General features: G+C 33.2%; 1 protein-coding gene across 2 annotated transcripts in view; it reads left to right on the top strand.

The window, feature by feature from the left end:
• ar (androgen receptor) overlaps positions 1-21,005 on the top strand; it is a 44,664-nt gene extending 23,659 nt beyond the window's left edge. For both annotated transcript variants that reach the window (XM_059351912.1, XM_059351913.1), the window contains exons 4-8: positions 3,776-4,051; positions 8,805-8,949; positions 15,813-15,943; positions 16,859-17,010; positions 19,196-21,005. In XM_059351912.1, the coding sequence (XP_059207895.1) occupies positions 3,776-4,051; positions 8,805-8,949; positions 15,813-15,943; positions 16,859-17,010; positions 19,196-19,354 (863 nt within the window). In that variant the 3' untranslated portion in view covers positions 19,355-21,005. The remainder of the gene's footprint in view (positions 1-3,775; positions 4,052-8,804; positions 8,950-15,812; positions 15,944-16,858; positions 17,011-19,195) is intronic.
• The last annotated feature ends 4,094 nt before the right edge of the window (positions 21,006-25,099 follow it).

Here is a 25,099-nt window from a genome sequence, read left to right as displayed (position 1 = left end):
TCTTAAAGTTCAATAGTGACAATGTGATTTATACTTGACAGAGAAAGAGTATATTTTCTTAAAACTTTAGAAATCAATCTCTTCTAAACATGTCCCAATAAAAAATTAAACTATAATTATCAGAGGAATGTGTCTGAAAACTAAATTATTCCAACTTGTATTTTTTGAAAGCATATTAAGATATTTCAAAGAAACCCGTAATACACTTGTACATACACAGGTGCAAATTGTGGTTAAATTTGAATTAAACTTAACCATGAAGTTTTGCCAATTCATAATTTTAAAACTGATTTAATTTTAGGTATTTAATAAACCTTTAATGAAGCTGCATAAGGGCACTTATGCACGACTCAAAATGTATTTTGTGCAGAATAACACAGTCGACATAAATGACATAAATCAAAGAAGAATAAAACTAACAAATTTAATTTCTCTGAATTATTTTTTTTCAATTGGAATAAAATTTAATTGGTATTTACAACACTTTTCGAGGTCCAAGTGTCATGAATATATTTTTTACAGTGTATTTTTGGCCATTTCTTAAAGAAATCCTAAGTTTCACATACATTTGTGGGGTTCAGAGGGTTAATCCAAACCATAGTGTTTTCCCTAAATGTCCCCACTTTTTTTTTTTAAACCTATGCAGTATTTTTTTAAGCGTAAAACAGGCAAAAGTGATATGTAACGCAACAGCAACCAGCCATTGAATGTGCTGATAACGACCATCTACAACACAGATTTAAAAAAAGTTAGAAAATAAAAACAGAAAGGATCAAATTCAGAATTCAGAGTGTATATTTATATATTTAAAAAAGTATGTTCATCAGTTTGAACATTAAATATGTTGTCTTTGTAGAGTTTTCAATTGAATATTTCGATTAGTGAAACACTCGTATAAATGATAACACACCTGAAAATTGCCGTAATATGTCCCCTTTAAATCTAAAACAGCTTGTGAAATAAATTGAATTCTGCTAATTTTAAAGAGCACATCCTTCCTGCTGTCTATAACAAACTGAACAAGACAAATGTCTGTTTTTCGCTTCACTCAGTCACCATTTATATGTGTCACTCACCCTCCAGCAGAGCTGTCATTCTGAAATAACAGGCTGAGCCGGAGCTTCATCGCTCTACAACTTGTGGAAATAAAACAGGCAGTTATTGAGCTGCAGTGAACGCTTGGTGGTCTTAAACTAAATGTATCTGGCAGATGTTTAGCAGAATATGATATATCTGTTCTGGTTGTATTACTACTTACTGTACGCAGCAGTCTACGCTCAAATCAAAGACCTGGCTACAATTTAGTTCTAAGTGCAGGTTGTCATATGGAGCAGCTGCCTCCAGACTTCCATGTGGAAAGAAATTGCAGTTTTGTCATTGCTCAAGATGGAGCAGGATGGGTTTTTTTTAAACACAGTATTTTTCATTTACAGCCTTTTGTTGTCTTTTAATCCCTGTTTGCTTTGCAGTGAAACACAAATGTAAGGCAAATATATATGTTTTAGTGAGTGGTATGCTTCTGGGATGTATTTTCAAACATTTTTTTGGGGGAAAAAAATGTAATAAGAGGGGAAACACGTCCACATCAACTGGTAGCTTTCATGTATGATAACCACAGGCCTTTCCACCAGATGAGACCCATCTGTTCATAGAGTTTTCTTTCAAATGGAATATGATACAATAAGTTCGCTGCTATTAGTAGATCAGACTAAGTATTGTTGGTTAAAATTGATATTTGCCCCAGAAGGTTACTTAAAACCCACAGTTTCCAGTATGAGACATTTCTAGCAGATGATTTGGAAAGAAGAATCTCAGTAATTACTTGTACTTGTATTTTATGTAACTTTATACTTCTACTCCACTACATTTTGAGGTAAATATTCTACTTTTTACTACTTTAAGCTGCCAGCTTTAGTTATTTTTCTGGTCAATATTTAACACAAAAACATGATACATTAAACCACATAACAGCATATTAAGTCGTTAAAATGAGCCCTATCTTTACACAATTAAAACACTGCTTACATACACATAAAAGATAACGATCTAATAATATATTTGGAATACATAAAACAATATAAGTGGGTCCGTTCTGCATAACGAGTACTTTTACATTTGATGCATGTATACTTGTTGTGGAGTAATTTGACAGTGTGGTATTAGTACTTTTACTGAAGTAAGGGACCTGAACACTTTTTCCACCACTGATCTGGTAATTTAGCTGTAACGGGTCTAGTTGTGTAATAAAAGACCTTAAAGTCAAAGGCAGACAGTCTTATACGTGTATAGCAACAAAATGCCACACAGGTCTACAGCAACTCTCAAAAACTCTTTTGTGTGGCTCTTAAATGTGACTTGAAATTAATGCATCTAATTATCCACAAGCTTACTTTTAATACACTACAGCATTTGTTGCCTCTGTAAATTTGCATTCAGTTATCAAACTTTAAGAACCATTGTTTTAGAGCAAGGATAGGTGAACTCTTTAGTAAAATATGTCTTTTAGTATATAATAAATAAAAAAGTAAAAACACCTTTTTACTGTAATGTGATGGTAAGTGTTTGGCAAAAAGAAGGAATTTCCTTTTTTTAATGGCATTTGCAAAACCTGTAAAATAATACAATAAATGTCTAACTCTTTAGATTACAGTGTAGATTACAAAACACATGATTGAAGACCAAAACTCTAACTATGTTAACCCTAGACTCAGAATTTGTTGAACCTTCTACCTGGAATGGGGCCCAGGCATGCTAGTTAGCTAGTTGTGTGATTAAAAATAAATAAATAAACATAATTATAATAATTGTTGTGGCAGTTTTGACAACTGCACTAAGTTAATGGGTGAGCTGGGCAAACACAAAGCACTCAATACTCTGTTCAGCAAGTTTTATTAGCACATTCGTGTTCCATACACCGCACAATCCCGAATGGCTCTTTTACAGTACAACAGAACCCCATACACCGCACAACTTATGTCTGTTGTAGTTCCCAGCATTGATTCTTCAGTAAGCCCTTAATGTGGCCCTATACATCACATCAGGACAGAGTTCACAGAGTCAGTTCCCACAATGCCTTGCGTCTTGAATATCAAGTAGGTCACCGCCTACACTTTAAAAAAAACCCCGCAGCTGTGGTTGCCAGAGCTTTACTGTAATAAATCCGGTGCAACTTTTTATAATATTGCAGTAAAATGATATTAGCACTCTTGATTGCCCGTTTAAGATTGCCATTTTATTCCATATTTTACCGTAAAAAAATAAAACTTTTTCCATCAAAAGAAACACTGTTCTGCCATATAATTGACAAGAAAATATTGTATAAATGCTGCATAAATTAGAGACTTTACCATTAAATATTACAGTATATTTTTGTTAGAGATATGGTGTTTAGCTCATTTAACAGTCAGAAAAAGTTTTTTTTACAAAAACAAATGCGGAAATTCCAGTGATGGCTTGTATATATATATTACAGTATATTTTTGCTACAAACACGATGCCAGTGTCTTTACAGTGGAATAATGTATTTAAAAATTAAAAATAAAACTGTAAAAAATACTGTTTTGGCTGATATATACATTTACGGTGTTTCATTGTTACTGAAACTGAATTAACCCATTATTACGTCTTTTACTGTCATGGTTTAGCAGTTTTTCACCGTAAAATCTACAGACATTTTTTACAGTGTAACTCATGTCCCACCATGCAGGAAACACCAAATTTCCTTCACGTAATACATAATAAATGTACTGATTCTTAATTTGTTACATTTTTTTAGCTCGTAAACTGAAGAAGATTGGACAACAGAAAAATCCTGAAGAGGATCATCCACTTCAGGACCCTTCAGAGGTCCAGAAGATCTCTCCAAAATCAGGCCTGAACTTCAACTCCCATCAGGTCTTTCTCAACATCCTGGAGTCCATTGAGCCCGAGGTGGTGAACGCAGGCCACGACTACTGCCAGCCGGACTCGGCCGACACGCTGCTCACCAGCCTCAACGAGCTGGGAGAGCGACAACTGGTCAAAGTGGTCAAATGGGCAAAAGGCTTGCCAGGTAGGACACTCGTGATTGGTGAACAAGGTTATTATAGTTAACGAAAACTAACGAAATAACGAAAACTAGAATTGAAAAAACATTTTCGTTAACTGAAATAAAAATAAAAACTAGAGTTTTTAAAAAAACCATAACTAACTGAAACTGTATTTTGTGGTTACTAAACTAACTAAAACTAACTAAAATTATAGTGAAAATGTCCTGTTTTCGTTTTTGTCAACTTTTTTCATTCATAATTCAGTGTATTTATTTGAACATGCAACACATGGTAAATATGTTTACTGAGACTGGAACCAAAATTCAAAACACCCAGAACTGTAAGAGTTAATAACCTTATTGGGGCTGAGATGATAAACCAAAGGAACTAAAGGAAACATTTATTATGGCCTCCTTGAATCACGCACCCAACAAATACCCCATTACAAAAAAACTAAAACTAATAAAAACTAAACTAAAACTAAGCATTTTCAAAAAATATAAACTAAACTAAAACTAGAAAACTCACTCTAAAACTAGTCACTAAAACTAACTGAATTTGAAAACAAAAATTCACAACAAAATTAAAACTAAAACTAATGAAAAATCCAAAACTATTATAACCTTGTTTGTGAAGTCGTGTTGTTTAGCTGCTGAATGCTGTGAGTTCTGTGTTTGCTATTTAGTGCTACACAGCCGTGATTAAAGCAGTGAGACTATAAAGCCACAGAACATAAACAACAAGTAGATCTGAAGGGGAAGAGCAGAGTCAGCTGATTATTCTGCTTGTTTGGGTTTGTCACTGGAACTATACAGACAAGAAGTAATTTCACCCTTTTGTTATTTTAAAAATGCTGATTAAAACAGCTTTAACCCTTTATAGGGCACTCATTGAAATACTTGCAAATTTCAACCCTAGAGAATATTGGAGGATATTTCATACAGGCAGAATGTGTAAAAAAAATGTATATATATGGACACGGGGGAGTTGGGTAATATTTTGAGGAAAAAGTGGTGAATCTGCGAGAAAAAAGTTGCTTTTTCCCCCACTTTTTTCTCGTAAATCTGCAAATTTTTTCGCAGAGATTTGCCACTTTAAATCTCGTAAATCTGCAACTTTTTTCTTGTAGATTTGCCACTTTAATCTAGTAAATTTGCACCTTTTTTCTCGAAATATTACTTCAACTTTGTTTGTACGAATGTTTCTTGCTGATTTTTTTCTCTAAATTTTTCATTCTTACATTGGAGGTCAATTCAATAAAGGTAATATTATTATATTATCATACTGATTGGTCAGATGCCAATCCATGTGGTTCTATGACCAAACAGAGAGACATGGGGACCTCATTTTGATATCCACTGAAGTTACCAAATATAGTTCTTTGCCTGATAAAGGGTTAAATAAAGGGGTCAGGCAATTGATAACAAATAATACATTTGTTTCTATCCCATGTGAGCCACCTGTGACACAGTGCTCTCTTGTTACATTCTTAAATCTAACCCCAAACATCTGTGGCCTTGCTTCACTTTTGTAAGACAGAAAAAACATAAAATGAAAAATGAAGAAGTGCTGATTTTGCTGAAGATTGTGCTCATAAACCTGTGGTATAGCTTGATTGTCTTGTGAAAACTCAAGACAATCAATCTAAAATTCAGTTATTATCCATCCTGTTAAAGAAAATTACTCTTTCTGTTAAAATAAAGGACAAAAGCACGATGGATAACACCTGAAAATGTTTTGATATTCTTGCATCACAGCCAGACATCAGAAAAAAGGCCGTAAAAACAATCTGAAACTAATGCACACAAGGAAGAAAAAAATATTAAAGTGATAAACTAGAAAAAAAATAAATGTTTTTTAAAAAAGTTTGAAAGATTAATGTGCGGAAATTATTAATGTAATGCAACTTGAATAATCAAAAAATCTCATCAAATGCCAAAAACTGGAATCTGTCCCAAAAAAAATGTTGTCCTGCACTTTGGAACTGCTGAAGGTTTAGTTTGCAGGATGTAAAAACTCCGTTTCTATTAGAGAAAGAAATGACCATCAATTATTTATTTTTTTTTAAATTACAAAGCAAATTTGGTGAATACCTACACACATTTTCTCTTCATTCAGTATTAAATTTCTTTTGCAAAGCCACAAACCCTAACATTCATTTTTCAAAGCCAAAATTTTAATAATTTAAAGAAAGGAAATAATCAAGCAGAACTTTTAGAGAAAATTGAAAACTGTATTTGCATTGCAAATTCTTCCAGGCAGATTTGGTGCAGGTTGTTCGGGTTGATTGGATGATGCTTGTGGTGCCACAGATTCTCCATCAGTTTGAGGTCTGGATTATAGAATATTGTGCTTGGGCTTCCTGCTAAAAGGTCAACTTCAGTTGACTTTCTTCAGTTGATCACTTTACTGCAAACTCCAGATGTGCTTTGTAGTGTTTTGTCTTGAGTAATGGCTTAACAAAGATATCTGTTTTTGCAAATTAAGTCTTAATAAATAGATTAAAAAAAGCAGTGGCCCTTTAATTTATCCTTGGGGAGCCCCACAAGTTATTTTACAGTATTTGAGAAGTATCTTTTGGAGAGATACAGTCAGAGATGTGCCAATAAAAACAAATCCAGAAAGGCTAAAAATGTCCAAGAAATGGTGGCTTTTTAATGCAAAATATGCACTGATTAATTTTTGTCATGTTAGGTTTCAGAAATCTCCATGTGGACGACCAAATGGCCGTGTTTTGTCTTGAGTAATGGCTTAACAAAGATATCTGTTTTTGCAAATTAAGTCTTAATAAACAGATTAAAAAAGTAGTGGCCCTTTAATTGATCCTTGGGGAGCTCCACAAGTTATTTTACAGTATTTGAGAAGTATCTGTCGGAGAGATGCAGTCAGAGATGCGCCAATAAAAACAAGTCCAGAAAGGCCAATCCCTGTAAAATAAGATTTTAGGTGGATTATCACTTTAATGTAAATGCTTATTTCACTCTAAAAATGTCCAAGAAATGGTGGCTTTTTAATGCAAAATATGCACTGATTAATTTTTGTCATTTTAGGTTTCAGAAATCTCCATGTGGACGACCAAATGACCGTGTTTTGTCTTGAGTAATGGCTTAACAAAGATATCTGTTTTTGCAAATGAAGTCTTAATAAATAGATTAAAAAAGTAGTGGCCCTTTAATTGATCCTTGGGGAGCCCCACAAGTTATTTTACAGTATTTGAGAAGTATCTGTCGGAGAGATACAGTCAGAGATGCGCCAATAAAAACAAAAGATTTTAGGTGGATTATCACTTTAATGTAAATGCTTATTTCACTCTAAAAATGTCCAAGAAATGGTGGCTTTTTAATGCAAAATATGCATTAAAATATGATTAATTTTTGTCATTTTAGGTTTCAGAAATCTCCATGTGGACGACCAAATGACCGTGTTTTGTCTTGAGTAATGGCTTAACAAAGATATCTGTTTTTGCAAATTAAGTCTTAATAAACAGATTAAAAAAGTAGTGGCCCTTTAATTGATCCTTGGGGAGCTCCACAAGTTATTTTACAGTATTTGAGAAGTATCTGTCGGAGAGATGCAGTCAGAGATGCGCCAATAAAAACAAGTCCAGAAAGGCCAATCCCTGTAAAATAAGATTTTAGGTGGATTATCACTTTAATGTAAATGCTTATTTCACTCTAAAAATGTCCAAGAAATGGTGGCTTTTTAATGCAAAATATGCACTGATTAATTTTTGTCATTTTAGGTTTCAGAAATCTCCATGTGGACGACCAAATGACCGTGTTTTGTCTTGAGTAATGGCTTAACAAAGATATCTGTTTTTGCAAATGAAGTCTTAATAAATAGATTAAAAAAGTAGTGGCCCTTTAATTGATCCTTGGGGAGCCCCACAAGTTATTTTACAGTATTTGAGAAGTATCTGTCGGAGAGATACAGTCAGAGATGCGCCAATAAAAACAAAAGATTTTAGGTGGATTATCACTTTAATGTAAATGCTTATTTCACTCTAAAAATGTCCAAGAAATGGTGGCTTTTTAATGCAAAATATGCATTAAAATATGATTAATTTTTGTCATTTTAGGTTTCAGAAATCTCCATGTGGACGACCAAATGACCGTGTTTTGTCTTGAGTAATGGCTTAACAAAGATATCTGTTTTTGCAAATTAAGTCTTAATAAATAGATTAAAAAAGTAGTGGCCCTTTAATTGATCCTTGGGGAGCCCCACAAATTATTTTACAGTATTAGAGAAGTATTTGTCAGAAAGATACAGTCAGAGATGCCCCAATAAAAACAAGTCCAGAAAGGCCAATCCCTATGTGTTTAGGTGGATTATCACCTTAATGTAAATGCTTATTTTACTCTAAAAATGTCCAAGAAATGGTGGCTTTTTAATGCAAAATATGCACTGATTAATTTTTGTCATTTTAGGTTTCAGAAATCTCCATGTGGACGACCAAATGACCGTGTTTTGTCTTGAGTAATAGCTTAACAAAGATATCTGTTTTTGCAAATTAAGTCTTAATAAATAGATTAAAAAAGTAGTGGCCCTTTAATTGATCCTTGGGGAGCCCCACAAGTTATTTTACAGTATTTGAGAAGTATCTGTCGGAGAGATACAGTCAGAGATGCGCCAATAAAAACAAGTCCAGAAAGGCCAATCCCTGTGTGTTTAGGTGGATTATCACTTTAATGTAAATGCTTATTTCACTCTAAAAATGTCCAAGAAATGGTGGCTTTTTAATGCAAAACATGCACCGATTAATTTTTGTCATTTTAGGTTTCAGAAATCTCCATGTGGACGACCAGATGACCGTCATCCAGCAGTCGTGGATGGGGGTGATGGTGTTCGCTCTGGCATGGAGATCCTATAAGAATGCCAATGGCAGGATGCTTTACTTCGCCCCAGATCTTGTGTTCAATGAGTATGTGCAAGTCTTTAATTCACTAATATTCTCTTAAAATGATTTCCAGAGATCTCTGCCAGTGAGTAAGCTGGTGATCTCGTACATAATACTAACGTCAGTTTCTCTCTCTGTCCATCTTTCTCTCATTTGCTTTCCAGCTCATGCACAAAATACAAAGACATCTCTAGAATTTTATAAATGTGAAGTAGAAATGGTTCCAGGCTTTTTAGGACCATGTTCATCCAATTTCCTCCTTAGGTGTTCTTTTGTTACTGTGAGATTAAAGTGAGGCACATTAGTTTCCAACATTCAAACTCTCACAGCCCTGCTGAAGCTGATTCAGTTCTGAATATTACTCATGACAGACAACAGTGGTTAGGTCTGTCTGTGAGCGTTACTGAGGAATATTAATGCTCTTATTTAGTTCTTTCAAATCTTTACTGCCATAGATATGTGGAAGGATAGTTAATATATAAAGTATACAAGTTTTTTTGCACAATACGTTTTAAGAAAAGTATAACAACAACACTACGTCAGATATTCTCCAATGCATTATTTGTTTTCTGTTCTTGCATATGCAATGCTGCTGTTTCTCTACCGCACAAATGCATGCATCGTTCAGAAGTTTGGTGCTTTCTTGATGAACACTGCTTAGTAAACTTATATTATTATATTATATTGAGTGAGTAGAAGAATGCTTATGAGCATCTGTGTTCATGCTGCATACTAAATGTGGTTGTAATGGGTCAGTTGTGCAGTAATAAATCTTAAAATATATGATATATTTAAGATAGATGTAATCATCCATACACAACAGGAACAGGTACGCCAAAAATACATGGATATTTGTAGATAGAAACTGTAACAACAGGCATTATTGTTTAAATTTGATCTTTCCGAGAGTCCTTGAACACAACAAAAGTGACCAAAACAAAGTTTAAAGTTGGGATATTTCTGTCAAAATTACATTATTCTACATGTGTCATTTAAAACGTCACCAAAAAGCGTTTGGAATAACTAGATCCTTAACTACAAAACATTACCTAGAAACATTAAATTCTGCACTCTCAGCGACACTGTGTAGCCATTACTGACAAATATTAACTGGAAATCTGACAGAACTGCAGGCAGTTTACACAGAGCCGAGTGGAGAGGACAGGAGAGGTTGCAAGTAGAGGTTGTAAAAATGCAAATAGTTCAATAGTTCCAATATTCATGACACTTGTGGGTACTTGGAAAAGTGTTGTTTATAAATTCAATTTTAATCAAATTTTTTTTTAATTATTATTCATCAGAGAAATTCAACTTACGTTTTTTTTTTAATGATTTATGTCATGTTAACTGTGTTTATTCTGCACAAATGACACTACAAGTCATATTGTTAAGTTGTATTGTGCTGATTCCATAGAGGTGTAGGACTTAAATTATATTAATATTTTATATATATTTTATACATTGCCCCAAATCTGCTTGTTCAGAGGGTAAATGAACATGCATCAGCATGATGAGAATGACAGAAACCATCTTTGGGAAATTGTATGCATTTGTAATTTGACTTTTTAGTTTGGCCGCTAACATGGAGGGGGTGGGATTTATGATCTGAACTGCAGCCGGCCACCAGGTTGCAATCAAGATATTTTGGCTTCACTTTTGGGGAGCTTCTCTATATAAAGTCTATGGCTGACATCTTTAAAACTCCTACCTACCACCATTTAGTTGGCCTAAAACAGGCTTTCTGAAAAGCATCTGCAGACCTTAAATAACCCTGATGACATCACTATTACATTATCTTAGCGATGTGGTTATTTTGAGACTTTTTAAAGCCCCGTCACAGCCACAGCAGACATTATACAACAGTTCTCACAGGCTCAATAATTCTCTCTGTGATGAATAAACTGAATATCTGACAGATAAAGTAGATCCTATAAGAATTTTTATGTAAATCTGACTGAGAGAGAGCAGAAAACTGCTATTAACTTAACAGGTGTTCTTCTTTTAACAGCGGATAGTAAATGCCTGTGTGTAAGCACGAGGCCTAGAACAGCTGAGAAACATCAGGAAATCCCAAACAAATTCAAGATGCAAGTTTCAAATAAGATTACAGGGCAAATGCAGTTGTTTTTCTCATTTTTTTCCAGTCAAAGTCCACATCTTGGAAACTGAACAAGAAAAAGTTTCCTATTATGATTGAATGAAATTATTTCGGCTGTTTTAAGGTGTGGTGCATCAGTAGTTCAGATTTTGAGGATTAAATTGGGGCTGGTGGAAGTCAGAAAGGTGGATAATTTAAGCTATTTGAAATAAATTCTAGCATCAAGGGTTAATGGACTGAAGTGCTTCATGTCATCTTTTAAATGTGCTGCTTATCATCTGTTGCCGAGCCAAGTCTGTCCTCTAAGAGGGGTAAAAAACCTGGCACAGTCACCGTAATTGGAGGCCAAATTAAGGAATGATTGAAAAATTGTGAGGTTTTTCATTGAACTAAAGGTGCAGGTGTACTTATATACCTCTTTTTAAAATAAAAAATATACAGGTCCCTGGTTTCAATTTGTTGTAATTGTTGTAAAATATATATTTTAGCATTAAAAAAGCTGCGGTACTATATCTCATGTAGGTTTGTGTGCAGAACTTGGTTCAGCTGTTGCATCATTTAGGCCTAGTGGCAGAAATGGAATTGATATTTAAACTAGCTTTGATATTTCTATCAGTGTATAATCACCTGAAACTTTATTTGTTAGCTTCAAATGAGCTCTTCATATTAACATCGGAAGCAAGTTCTCTTCCAGGAACCCGTGATGTTGCACCGCTGTATTTATTATTATTAGTTTATTTAAAAGGGGACAGTGCAATCTCATAAAACACATGATTATACATGGTTAAAAAAGCCAGAGTTAGCCAGAAGGCTAGTTTTCATCTGTAGGCCATGATGTAAAAAAGCAGAGAATTACGAAACAAAAAACAACAAAAAAAACAAAAAACAAAAGAAGAAAAAAAATATATATATATATATATATACGTACAATATACAAAATACATATACAAACACTTACGATACGATTAAGAAAAAATACAACATCACATACAACACCACAACATAACATTTCTCCAGTAGAAACAACACGGCCTTTCTCATTTTGACATGTGTTGTTTTATATGTTTCAGTGTCTGCTCCTTAATTGTCTCCTCCACTCCAGGAAACAGCTCGTGGCTGAGTTTAGGCGTTAATGTGTCTAATTCAAACAAACACCACATGCAGGGTCATGACCAAACACGTAATCACATAAAGTTCCGACATGAGATGGGTGTGTTTGTTTATTTGTGTCGGGAATCATAAAAAAGCAACATTTTATTCCTCTGATTCATGACTTTGCTTGGGGCTCGCCAAATCATTTTGGAAGTCAGCTCTGTCTCCACTGTGTTAAAGTGTTCATGTGTTAATGTGTTTTAGTCTTTTTGGTCATTTTGTGTCTTTTTTAGTCATTTTGTTTTCTTTTCTGGTCATTTTGTTTTCTTTTTTTGGTCATTTTGTGTCTTTTTTTGGTCATTTTGTGTCTTTTTTTGTCAATTTGTGTCTTTTTTTGGTCATTTTGTGTCTTTTTTTAGTCATTTTGTGTATTTTTTAGTCATTTTGTGTCTTTTCTGGTCATTTTGTTTTCTTTTTTTGGTCATTTTGTGTCTTTTTTTGGTCATTTTGTGTCTTTTTTAGTCATTTTGTGTCTTTTCTGGTCATTTTGTTTTCTCTTTTTGGTCATTTTGTGTCTTTTTTTGTTAATTTTGTGTATTTTTTTTTCATTTTGTGTCTTTTTTAGTCATTTTGTGTCTTTTCTGGTCATTTTGTTTTCTTTTTTTGGTCATTTTGTGTCTTTTTTTTGGTCATTTTGTGTGTGTGTCTCTCTCTCTCTCTCTCTCTCTCTCTCTCTGGAAATACACATGTTGTTTTTTTATCTGGAGACAGTGTTTTCTGTCTGATTTGTTCTGAAGGGTGTGTTTTTGTGGCAGCTTATCAGCGTGGGCTGGTGTTTTGGTCGCAGAGTTTTGTTGTTGCTGTTGCATGGAGAGGGAATTCCCTTTGGAGTCCATCATGTGTGTTGATAGTGTGGTGAGGAAACACATTCATAGCTGCAGGTGATCTGTACTTTATGGTTGCTTTATCTGTCCACAATAAGTTGCACATAAAGACTACACAGGAAGATTCCCCTCCCACCACTGAGAAATATTTAATGCAGCTTCTCCGTGTTGTTGGCTATCGTTGTAGCTTTTGCAGTGGTGGGAGAAGTATTCAGATCCTTTACTTAAGTAAAAGTACTAACACCACACTGTGAAATGACTCCACTACAAGTAAAAGTCCTGCATTCAAAACTTACTGAAGTAAAAGTACAGTATCAGCATCAAAATGTACTTAAAGTATCAAAAGTAAAAGTATTGGCAATGCAGAATGGACTCACTCAGATTGTCCAAATATATTATTGTATTATTATTTTTGATGCATTTATGTAAGCTTTAAATTTACTGTTGTAAAGGTCGGGCTAATTTTAACTACTTAATATACCTTTGTGTGGTTTAATTAGTACACATTTTAAATCTATTATGTTTTATGTTAAATCTCGACCTGAAAAGTAACTAAAGCTGGCAGCTAAATGTAGTGGGGTAAAAAGTACAATAGTTGCCTAAAAATGAAATGAAGTACAAGTAAAAAGTGACATGAAATGGAAATACTCAAGTAAAGTACAAGTTCCTCAAAACTGTACTTAAGTACAGTACTTGAGTAAATTTACTTAGTTACTTTCCACCACTGAGCTTTTGTGAGAATTCTTCCACCGTTGTTGCACTATAAACTGAGCTGCTTATGACTACAGAAAAATCTGTGTGTTCCTCCACTTGTCAAAGTATGATAAAGAAGATTCCTGCAAAAAATGTACTGCCATATCTTATAAATCAAATCGAATCAAATCAACTCTTTTTATAGAGCCCTTTAAGACAGCGTTAGCTGATACAAAGTGCAGGACAGACCAGCAATAAAAACAATAAAAACAAAGAACAAGCAAAAACAACTAAAACAAAGCGAGTCTCATGCTGGGTAAAACAAAAAAAACAGTAAATAAAAGTGGGTTTTAAAATTAATCTCAATTTTAAAGTTAATCTTAATTTTAAAAAGCCACAAAGAACAAATAAATAAAATTTGATAGTCAAATAATCATAGAATTATTGCAACGATTTGTCGCCATTACTTAATAGCTCTAATTTAGTTTGCAAGCTTTGAATTAAGTTGGAGGTTCTTTTAAGCATGTGCTAACTAACAGTAAAGACAATATGTATGACTTCTTCATTCAAAAATATGCATTATATTACTGCTGCTGGTTTAGCCATGACTAATACAAAAGATAAAATATTTATAGATAGTTGAAGCTAGCTATGTGAGAAGCTACATGTGATTAGTCTGCATCATCATTAAAACGACGTGCCTTCTTTTCAAATGTTAATGCATGACCAACATCAGAATAGAATAGAATAGAACTTTATTGTCATTGTACAAGACAACAAAATTTTGTTTGGAGCAGTCCTCCTCCAGTTGCACAGTACAAAATATTGATATTTATATCAATATAGAAAAATGCTTAAAACAAAACACAACATTATCAACATTATCAACATTATCAACACTGTCAGCAATATATGTATAAATAAAATATATATCTAAGTAACAATGTTTTAAAAAGTCCAAGTCCTGCTCGTGCTCTTTTGCTACATTGTTTTACAACAGTAAAAGAACAGGTAAACAGTGTTTACCTTTATACTTTTAATACTTAAAAATATATCGAAAATATGATTTTTTTTTTAGTCTGTATAAATAAATAAAAATCTAAAATGTAGTGTGAAGTGCAAATCTCCGGGGGCATATTTTAATGACATTTTGTAAAGGAGAATAAAGGTTCTTGTATGATTTATTTAAGGCATCTTATTTTGACAGTCTTCTTGTAAGTTCTGTGGTGGATTCTGTTAACACACTGTGCTCTTATTTTGAAAGCTGCATGTGTTTAGCAACAAAGTAGCTTTTTGTGATTAAAACAACTTTAATTGTTAGTTAATATTAACCTTACGCCACTACATCAAGAAGTGGGAATGTTGCCAATATCATGATATGCATTTTTTTTAACCATAAAAAAAATATACCGATATTATCGTGAACGATAGCCACCATGTTGGAGGGTAAAGTAAAGAGGTAGTATCTTATAAAGGTGTTTTATGATAATTTGCCACCTGTTGATAGGTATATTGAAGTATAGACCAGATTTTACTGTGTAAGATGAACTCCAAAATCCAAAATGTCTGCAATAATTGGATTATCCACTGGCTCGTGTATAATGCACAATTACACGACCACATTTCTAAAACTCTGAATCCATTTCCACAGAGATGGAGAACATTCAGCTCTATTTAGTTGTATTTCGTTTCTTCACAGCATATGAATATGTTACAAACTGTCTCTTCCCTCATTCACAATAAAGACTGATGGTTTCATCAGACTCAATAGAGGAAGCAGGCTTGTTCTTCCACTCTCCCATGCTTTCTGAAGATTATTCAGGTATGATGAACATGAAATATCCAATCACCTCTGATGACATTACAATATAAATGACTAAAACATTTGACTGGAATTTATAGCCAATCATAAAGGAAGATATTTTAGCGTAACAGAGTTTTTTAACATCACAGTGTTCCCATTAGACCCGTTATGATACAGATATGACCTCTGACATTCTTCTGCAGTTATTCATTACAGAATAAATGTCCGAGGTGTGAAGCAATTTGTCTTTTGCATCTTAGTGATTGAACATTTCCATTATTTCACATTTCTCACCCTGACCTCTTTACATCCACAGACACCGGATGCACGTTTCCACCATGTACGAGCACTGCATCCGGATGAAACACATCTCGCAGGAGTTCCTGCTGCTGCAGATCACTCAGGAGGAGTTCCTCTGCATGAAGGCCCTGCTCCTCTTCAGCATCAGTAAGGACTGCTCCTGCTGCTCTCCAGATGGTTTCTGGGGGTCAACAAATCATTTTGGAAGTCAGCTCTGTCTCCACTGTGTTAAAGTGTTCATGTGTTAATGTGTTTAAGTCTTTTTGGTCATTTTGTGTCTTTTTTTGGTCATTTTGTGTCTTTTTTTGGTCATTTTGTGTCTTTTCTGGTCATTTTGTTTTCTTTTTTTGGTAATTTTGTGTCTTTTTTGTAATTTTGTGTCTTTTTTTGGTAATTTTGTGTCTTTTTTAGTCATTTTGTGTCTTTTTTGGTCATTTTGTGTCTTTTTTTGGTCAATTTGTGTCTTTTTTTGGTCATTTTGTGTCTTTTTTGGTCATTTTGTTTCTTTTCTGGTCATTTTGTTTTCTTTTTTTGGTCATTTTGTGTCTTTTTTTGGTCATTTTGTGTCTTTTTTTGTTCATTTTGTGTCTTTTTTGTTCATTTTGTGTCTTTTTTGGTCATTTTGTTTCTTTTTTTGGTTGTTTTGTGTCATTTTTGGTCATTTTGTGGTCAATTTGTGTCTTTTTTGGACATTTTGTGTCTTTTTTAGTCATTTTGTGTCTTTTTTGTTCATTTTGTGTCTTTTTTGGTCATTTTGTGTCTTTTTTTGGTCATTTTGTGTCTTTTTTGGTCATTTTGTGGTCAATTTGTGTCTTTTTTGGTCATTTTGTGTCTTTTTTGGTCATTTTGTTTCTTTTTTGGTGATCTGAACTGTGTGTGTGAGATTGTGTTCAGTGAGCGGGGGTCGCGGACATAATGTATGTTAAATTGGGGGTCGCGGCTCAAAAAGGTTGAGAACTACTGTGCTAAATAACTAAATATAAATATACTGAACAAACGTCTTTACTTCATCCCGCAAAACTGTTGAGCATGAAATAACAACAGTTTTTCTGTTTTCCTCAGTTCCAGTTGAGGGTCTGAAGAGTCAGGAGTACTTTGATGAATTACGTCTCACCTACATCAACGAACTCGATCGCATCATCAGCTATCGGATGGCCACCAACTGTCCTCAGAGGTTCTACCAGCTCACCCGACTCCTGGACTCCCTCCAGATGGTGAAATACACTGCTTTTAATGGTTTCAAGTTAACTCTTATACACATTAATTGCTTTAACCCAGCGGTTCCCAAACTTTTTCAGCCGTGCACCCCCTTCTATGTCCCAACTGGGTTGACGCACCCCCAATCCCCCACACCTTCAAAAAAAACAAAATGCAATAAGAGTTTTTATAGCCATATTAAAGGTGGAGGATGATGACAGGCTCAGGATCAGAGGCAGAAAGCAGATCAGTTGGGAAAATGTTATAATATTTGAGCTGCGTTGAACAAAAATTGCAGCAAATTTAAATGAGCGTGGAGTGAACACAACCCAGTCATCATAACACAGGCTGGAAAAATGATACAAGAACAAGAAGATAACTTCTTCTACGCTTCATTATAAGATCAAAAACAACCAAAAATAGATGCAAAAATGACCAAAGATGACACAAAATTATAATAATAGATTATTATAAATAGATTATCATTTTTCATTTCATTTCATTTCTGTCTATTATTAATAGATATTATAATAGACAGAAATTGACCAAAAATACATGTAAAAATTACCAAACAACCAAAAATAGATGCAAAAATGACCAAAATAGATGCAAAAATGACCAAAATAGATGCAAAAAGGAAATGTAATTGTGTCATTATCAGACCGCCATTACATTTTTTATCTCGCGCACCCCCAGGGGTCCACGCACCACAATTTGGGAACCCCTGCTTTAACCGATAGAAGGACATGTATTGAGGTTTTGAAAGCTAAAGAAATCTAAACGTTTGGGTGGATTTCACCAAAAAGACTATATTTAGTGTGATGAGGAGAAATGCTGCTACATCTAAAGAAGGACAGTGTGTAACAGTTCAACTTTAAAATGATTAGATGAGATTAAAAAAGTCACATGTTTATTAAAAGTCCAAAAACAGATTTTTGAAAGTGGAATCTCACATGAGATTTCATAACTCAACGTCTCCTTCCTTTCATAAGTCTGTCACATTTAATAAATCTGAGCCTCATGCAATTTTATTGTAACTCATTTTGTGGTGGCAATGCTGTCTCTCTCAATACTTAACCAATTTCCCCCAAATTTTTTCCCATTCAGTCCCAAAATAGGGACTGAATGCATTCATGCAATTGAATCACAGAGGAATTTGTGTTTCTTATATCAGAAAGTTGTGTTATTCAACCTAATTGAAGGAGAAAAAGGGCAAAAGGATAAAGAGTTATGAGCTTAGTTTGGTGTACGATATACACTACCGGTCAAAAGTTTTAGAACACCCCAATTTTTCCATTTTTTTATTGAAATTCAAGCAGTTCACGTCAAATGAACAGCTTGAAAGGGTCCAAAGGTAAGTGGTGAACTGCCAGAGGTAAATAAAAAAAGGTAAGCTTAACCAAAACTGGAAAATAATGTACATTTCAGAATTATACAAGTAGGCCTTTTTCAGGGAACAAGAAATGGGTTAACAACTTAACTCTATGGAGTCTTGGGCTATTTTGTCCATTTTTGAATTCTTTTCATGTCTTTGTAAGTCATTTTTTTTGGTCATTTTCTGTCTTTTTTTTGTCATTTTGTGTCTTTTTTTGGTCATTTTATGTCTTTTGGTGTCTTTTTTGCCATTTTGTGTCTTTTTTGATCATTTTGTGTCTTTTTTTAGTCATTTTGTGTCTTTTTTAAGTCATTTTATGTCTTTTGGTGTCTTTTTTTGCCATTTTGTGTCTTTTTTGATCATTTTGTGTCTTTTTTTTAGTCATTTTGTGTCTTTTGGTGTCTTTTTTTTGTCATTTTGTGTCTTTTTTTGGTCATTGTATGTCTTTTGGTGTCTTTTTTGCCATTTTGTGTCTTTTTTGATCATTTTGTGTCTTTTTTTGTCATTTTGTGTCTTTTATTGGTCATTTTATGTCTTTTTTTAGTCCTTTAGTCCAACATAAAATGTTAATTTGAATCTTTTTTTTTACTTTCACAACACTATCATGCTCAATAAAGAATTTCAAATGTTGCAAATGTGCATTCATTTCCGAGTACACTGAGACATTAAACTGCATCATTTTCAATTAAATTCTGCAAAAGTTGGTGTGTTCTAAAACTTTTGACCAGTAGTGTATGTTCATGTTTTCCTAACTCATTATCAAAACACTGTTTGTACTAAATTATTTCCAAATAATATCTTTTATTTTTTTGTTTCTTCTGTTTCAGACGGTAAAGAAGCTCCATCAGTTCACCTTTGACCTTTTTGTTCAGGCCCAGTCGCTCCCCACCAAGGTCAGCTTTCCGGAGATGATCGGAGAAATCATCTCCGTTCACGTACCAAAGATCCTGGCAGGTTTGGCTAAACCCATCTTGTTTCACGAGTAGAAGGATTTTTTTATTTATCAAAAAGTGACTCATCCTTGCTGCCTCCATAAACTTTAACGAAGCTACTGTTTCCCTACATCTTCAGTCTAATAGCTCTTAGCCCTGTCCTATAATCATTATTTTGTTTTTCAAGTTTTTTTTGTTCCTTTTAGCCATAATTGAGATTGTTTGTTCAGAACTGTTAAAGCTTTTATCTGAAGCGCTGCGAGGCATCACCTGTTGACAGCTCTCCTATTTCTGAGTGGAGTTTGTGTTTTCAGCCGGAGCAGAGATGCTACTTTACATACGCAGTGAGTCTGTAAAGAAGGATTAAAATAGGGTAAAAAAAACAGTTTGGAAGATGCATGTGACCTTCATTTTATCTTGAATTGTTTCTTAAATACAAAAAACCCCACAAGAGACGTCCCAAAAAGCACAAATACTTGTTTCCTAACAACTTGTTCTGTTGTGTTGTGCTGCCTTCAGGGTCCGCCCAAGCTCCTACTTTGTGAAATTGAGAGTGATAAATACAACTTTGGAGGCATTTAAGTGCCTTAAAATTAGAAATGTAGGTCTCAGATTTATTTTTAAAATGTAACTTTTAACATAATTTGTGTTAAACTCTTTTAAGAAATGGGCAAAATCCATTGCTGTGACAAACAGTGTTCAATGTGAAGTAGAATATTGGTTAATAATATTTAAATCCAATTATGTAATTACATAGTTTTTACTACCACTTTGACTACCAGGATGCAAGAAAATTCCCTCCCAGATCTATTTACTGCTCATTAAATGTGTTTTCTGACAGCAATTAAATGCACTGGTAGGCTAAAGTCTTTGTTTTTAGGTTTTTATCCGACAGTAAAAATATATGGTAACACTTTACAATAACCATCATTTATAGATGGTAAATAGACCATTTATAAATGGTAAACAGATAGTTTATTAATGTTTAATCATCTTTATAAACCGTATATAGGCCATTTAGAATGGTGAATAGAAAATGTAATAATGTTGAACTATAATTTATAAATGCCAAATAGATTACTTTACCATAAACAAACATAATTATTAGTTTATTAATAGTTTTGCACTCATTATAACATTTTTAACACCATATTAAGTATGTAAATTATTTCAAAATGATTCTTATACCTTTAAGAAATTGCTTGAAAACATTTAAAGATTAAATATGTATAGAATTTTGTAAGTGGTTAATAATAATTGGTTTATAAACCATCTATAAACATCACTTAGATGGTTATTGTAAAGTGTTACCAAATATATATGCAAGACTGTGTTCATCCAGTATTAAATTATTATTATTATTATTATTATTATTATTATTATTGAAGATTAACCCTCTGAACCCCACCTTGTTTTCTTTATGTAATTGCCAAAAATACACCTTTTATCATAAAAAGAAACTTTAAAAACAGGCATTATCTTTGACAGTCCTTGTATGTTTCATGTTTCCATTTAAAAAAGTAAGTAAAATGAAGCTCTAAATTGTGATATTTGTGTTAAAATAAACTGTTTGGAATAACTAGATCCTGTTAAAAACATTGATTTCTGCTCCTCAGAGACACTGTGAAGACATGATTGATTCTGCTGAGACCAAAAAAAATGTAAAACATGTAAAAAAACATGTAAAAATGTAAATAGTTCAATATGCATATATATGGCAATATCCATTTTTCCCCCAACATCAAGACACTTGTGTGCACTTGTAGAAGTGTTGTATATATAAATTCCAATTTATTCCAATTCTTAAAAAAAAAAAGCTAATAGAAATAAATGTATATATATATATACATTTTAACTGTGTTATTCTGCACAAAAGATGTCGGTAACACTTTACAATAACCATCTAAGTGATGTTTATAGATGGTTTATAAACCAATTATTAACCATTTACAAAGTGCTATACATATTTAATCATTAAATGGTTTCAACCAATTTATTAAAAGGTATATGAATCATTTCAAAATCATTAACATACTAATTATGGTGTTAAAATGTAGTAATGAGTGAAACTAAAACTATTAATAAAGTATTAATTATAATTAAATTGTTTGTTAATGGTAAATTAATTATAAACTTACATTAATATACCATCTATTTGCCATTTATAAATGATTTAGTTAGTTAAACATTAATAAATTATGTATTTACCATTCTAAATGGCCTATATACGGTTTATAAATGATGATTAAACATTAATAAACTATCTGTTTACCATTTATAAATGATGGTTATTGTAAAGTGTTACCAAGATATCTTTAGCCACAGTAAGTAAAACGTAAAAAGAGCAAAAAACGCCCTAAAATGACTTGGGGTTCAGAGGGTTAAATCAAAATTATTGAAGATTAAATTCACAAAAAGTAAAAGTCTTATTTACTTTAGTCTTTGGGAAGCAGCACAGCAGACAGACAACACAAACCTCAAATTGTGTAGTTTAAGCATAAATAATATTTCACCTTGTCGTCTCTATTTGCTATTCTGAAGTCAAATTTCCATTTTTCCATTTTAGGTTACTTTATACTTCTACTTCACTACATTTTGAGGCAAATATTGAACTTTTACTCCACTATATTTAGCTGACAGCTTTAGTTACTTTTCAGTTCAAGATTTAACATAAAAACATAATTAATATGAAATGTTTGCTAACATGTTAACATGTTTTAAATTGAACATCATAAGAGTATATTAAGTTGTTAAAATGAGCCCTACCTTAATTAGAAAATTAAAGCGGTCCGTACATAAATGCATCAAAAATAATAACCCAACAATATATTTTTTAGAATATATAAAACAATCCAAGTGGGTCCATTCTGCATAAAAAGTACTTTTACTTTTGATACTTTTAAGTACATTTTGATGCTGATCCTTCTGTACTTTTACTTCAGTAAGTTTTGAATGCAGGACTTTTACTTGTAGTGGAGTAATTTCACAGTGTTGTATTAGTACTTTTACTTCAGTAAGGGATCTGAATACTTTTTCCACCACTGACTGTACATTACCCTCGTGCAGCACACCTGCATGCTTATTAAATCATTTCTCATCACAATGGCAGTAAATGTGAAAATCTGTTTTCTTGATGTCGCTAATTTTAACTTATAAATATGTGGTGGGTAAAAGCATGTACTTGGCATGAGTGGAATCAGAGTTTGTCATGTAGTTTTGATACTTTTTTCCTGAAGTTGCCACAGAGATGTCAAACTATGTCTGGTTAGATATAGTGCCTTTAGACACTATCAAATCTTTTTGCATTTCCTAGAAAGCATATAAATGCAAAGGCATGTGATTAACCCATAAGAACCCATGGTGACACTAACAAACACTTTAAATCTTCTAGAATCTGAGATTAAACCCATTTAACAGTTCTAACCCATTAATAGTGTGTCCTGTATTGACCATTATTTCCTGGCACAATTTTGATATACACTACTGGTCAAAAGTTTTAGAACACATCAACTTTTCCAGAATTTAATTGAAAATGATGCAGTTTAATGTCTCAGTGTACTCTGAAATTAATGCACATTTGCAACATTTAAAATTCTTTATTGAGCATGATAGTGTTTTGAAAGTAAAAAACATTTTATGTTGGACTAAAGGACTAAAAAAGAAAAAAAAATGACTAAAATAAGACACAAAATGACCCAAAAAAAAGACACAAAATGACTAAAAAAAGACACAAAATGACTTACAAAGACATGAAAAGAATTTAAAAATGGACAAAATAGCCCAAGACTCCAAACAAAACAAAAAGCAATAAAATAAAAGATATTATTTGAAAATAATTTATTACAAACAGTGTTTTGATAATGAGTTAGGAAAACATGAAAATACACTACCGGTCAAAAGTTTTAGAACACACCAACTTTTCAAGAATTTAATTGAAAATGATGCAGTTTAATGTCTCAGTGTACTCTGAAATTAATGCACATTTGCAACATTTAAAATTCTTTATTGAGCATGATAGTGTTTTGAAAGTAAAAAAAGATTCAAAATCACATTTTATGTTGGACTAAAGGACTAAAAAAAAGACACAAAATGACCAAAAAAAGACACAAAATGACTAAAAAAAGACACCAAAAGACACAAAATGACTTACAAAGACATGAAAATAATTCAAAAATGGACAAAATAGCCCAAGACTCCATAGAGTTAAGTTGTTAACCCATTTCTTGTTCCCTGAAAAAGGCCTACTTGTATAATTCTGAAATGTACATTATTTTCCAGTTTTGGTTAAGCTTACCTTTTTTTATTTACCTCTGGCAGTTCACCACTTACCTTTGTACCCTTTCAAGCTGTTCATTTGACTTGAACTGCTTGAATTTCAATAAAGAAAAAATAAATAAATATGACATAATATTATCTGAAACATGTGCAGTTTAACTCAAAATAAGAAGACAGGGCATATTTAAAAATTTGGGTCTGGGTTCTTATGGGTTAAATGACTTGCTTGAGCCAAAAGATTGTTAAAACTCAAACTTAGTTAGCATGGTGCCTTACAGCAGAGTACACCATCTCTGTCAGACAGCAGGGTGTGGAGAGAGTCCTGCTGTGTGCAGCAGCGGGGACCGGGAGACTTGTAGGGACACAAGGAAGAGAGCATTGCACCAAATACAGGCAACGAGATCTCAAGTGGCAGCAATCTTAGATTAGGACAGAGACAGAGATAGAAACTTAGAGCCAACTTACAACTGGAAGAGCTTCAGATGTCCTTGAGGAGCTGCCAAACCTCCGATGGAAACCAAGAGAGAAATCTGTGGAATGCTTTGAAGATAAATGATCAAAGACACTTTTAGTAAAACTGGGGAGAGTAATCGTCCATGTTTTTTTTGTATTTTAATTAAAAAAACACAATAGGTGGTGAAACATAAGGTACTTTGTACATAAAGCTTTGTCGACTTGATCTTTGTGTAGCAGATCATCACGATCCAACCCAAACAAAACTTCTGTGCTACGTTCTGCAACGATATTTTATAACTTTAACACTTTTTAACAATTCCACATTTCTTTTACAATCTTGTGGATGCATGCACCATGTGTTTGTATAACTGTATGTATCAGTTTTGGCTTTACAAAAAGCAATGCATGGACATCCACGTGTCTCTCTGACTTCCTGTTTATTGTATACTGACTGATGATGTCATCACTGATGACATCATCAGTGTCCAATTCATGGGAATCTGTCGGAGGCACGATGCCTTTTTGTTGTACAGTGTACAGTGATAGGTTGACTATATCAGCCAGTTTCACAGTGTTTTGTAACAGATTCATTCATAAACTTCAGTTAAGCATTTACTCTTCTTTTCTTTTACTGCAGAAATGAATGTCTTTATGTCCTTATCTTGTCTTTTTATACAATATTTGCAATGTGAAAATATATAGCTCTGACCCTTGAATAAATCAGCAGCAGTTCAGTGTGAAGGAGGCTAATTATAAACATGATCAGAACCCAAATTATATATTTTTGCGAACCTGGTCTCACAAAAATCTGTGAAATAGCCACGGATTCGCTTAACTCAAAATCCGTGGAATAGCCACGGAATCACTCAAATTTCCGTGAAACTGACACGGATTTGGCTACAATGCAAGTTAATATTTGTTCCTATTGGTGTTCCAAGTCACGTGACTTTCAAGAACAAAAAACATGGCGGACAGTTCTCTTATTTTTAGTGAAAAAAATCAATATTTTGACTTAGTTTCTGCATAAAAATGGATTTTGATCACATTTCTAGCGATAAATATATGTTT

The sequence above is a fragment of the Centropristis striata genome, chromosome 15 (assembly GCF_030273125.1).
Source record: "Centropristis striata isolate RG_2023a ecotype Rhode Island chromosome 15, C.striata_1.0, whole genome shotgun sequence".
NCBI lineage: Eukaryota > Metazoa > Chordata > Actinopteri > Perciformes > Serranidae > Centropristis > Centropristis striata.
This window is presented reverse-complemented; position numbering and strand designations above follow the sequence as displayed.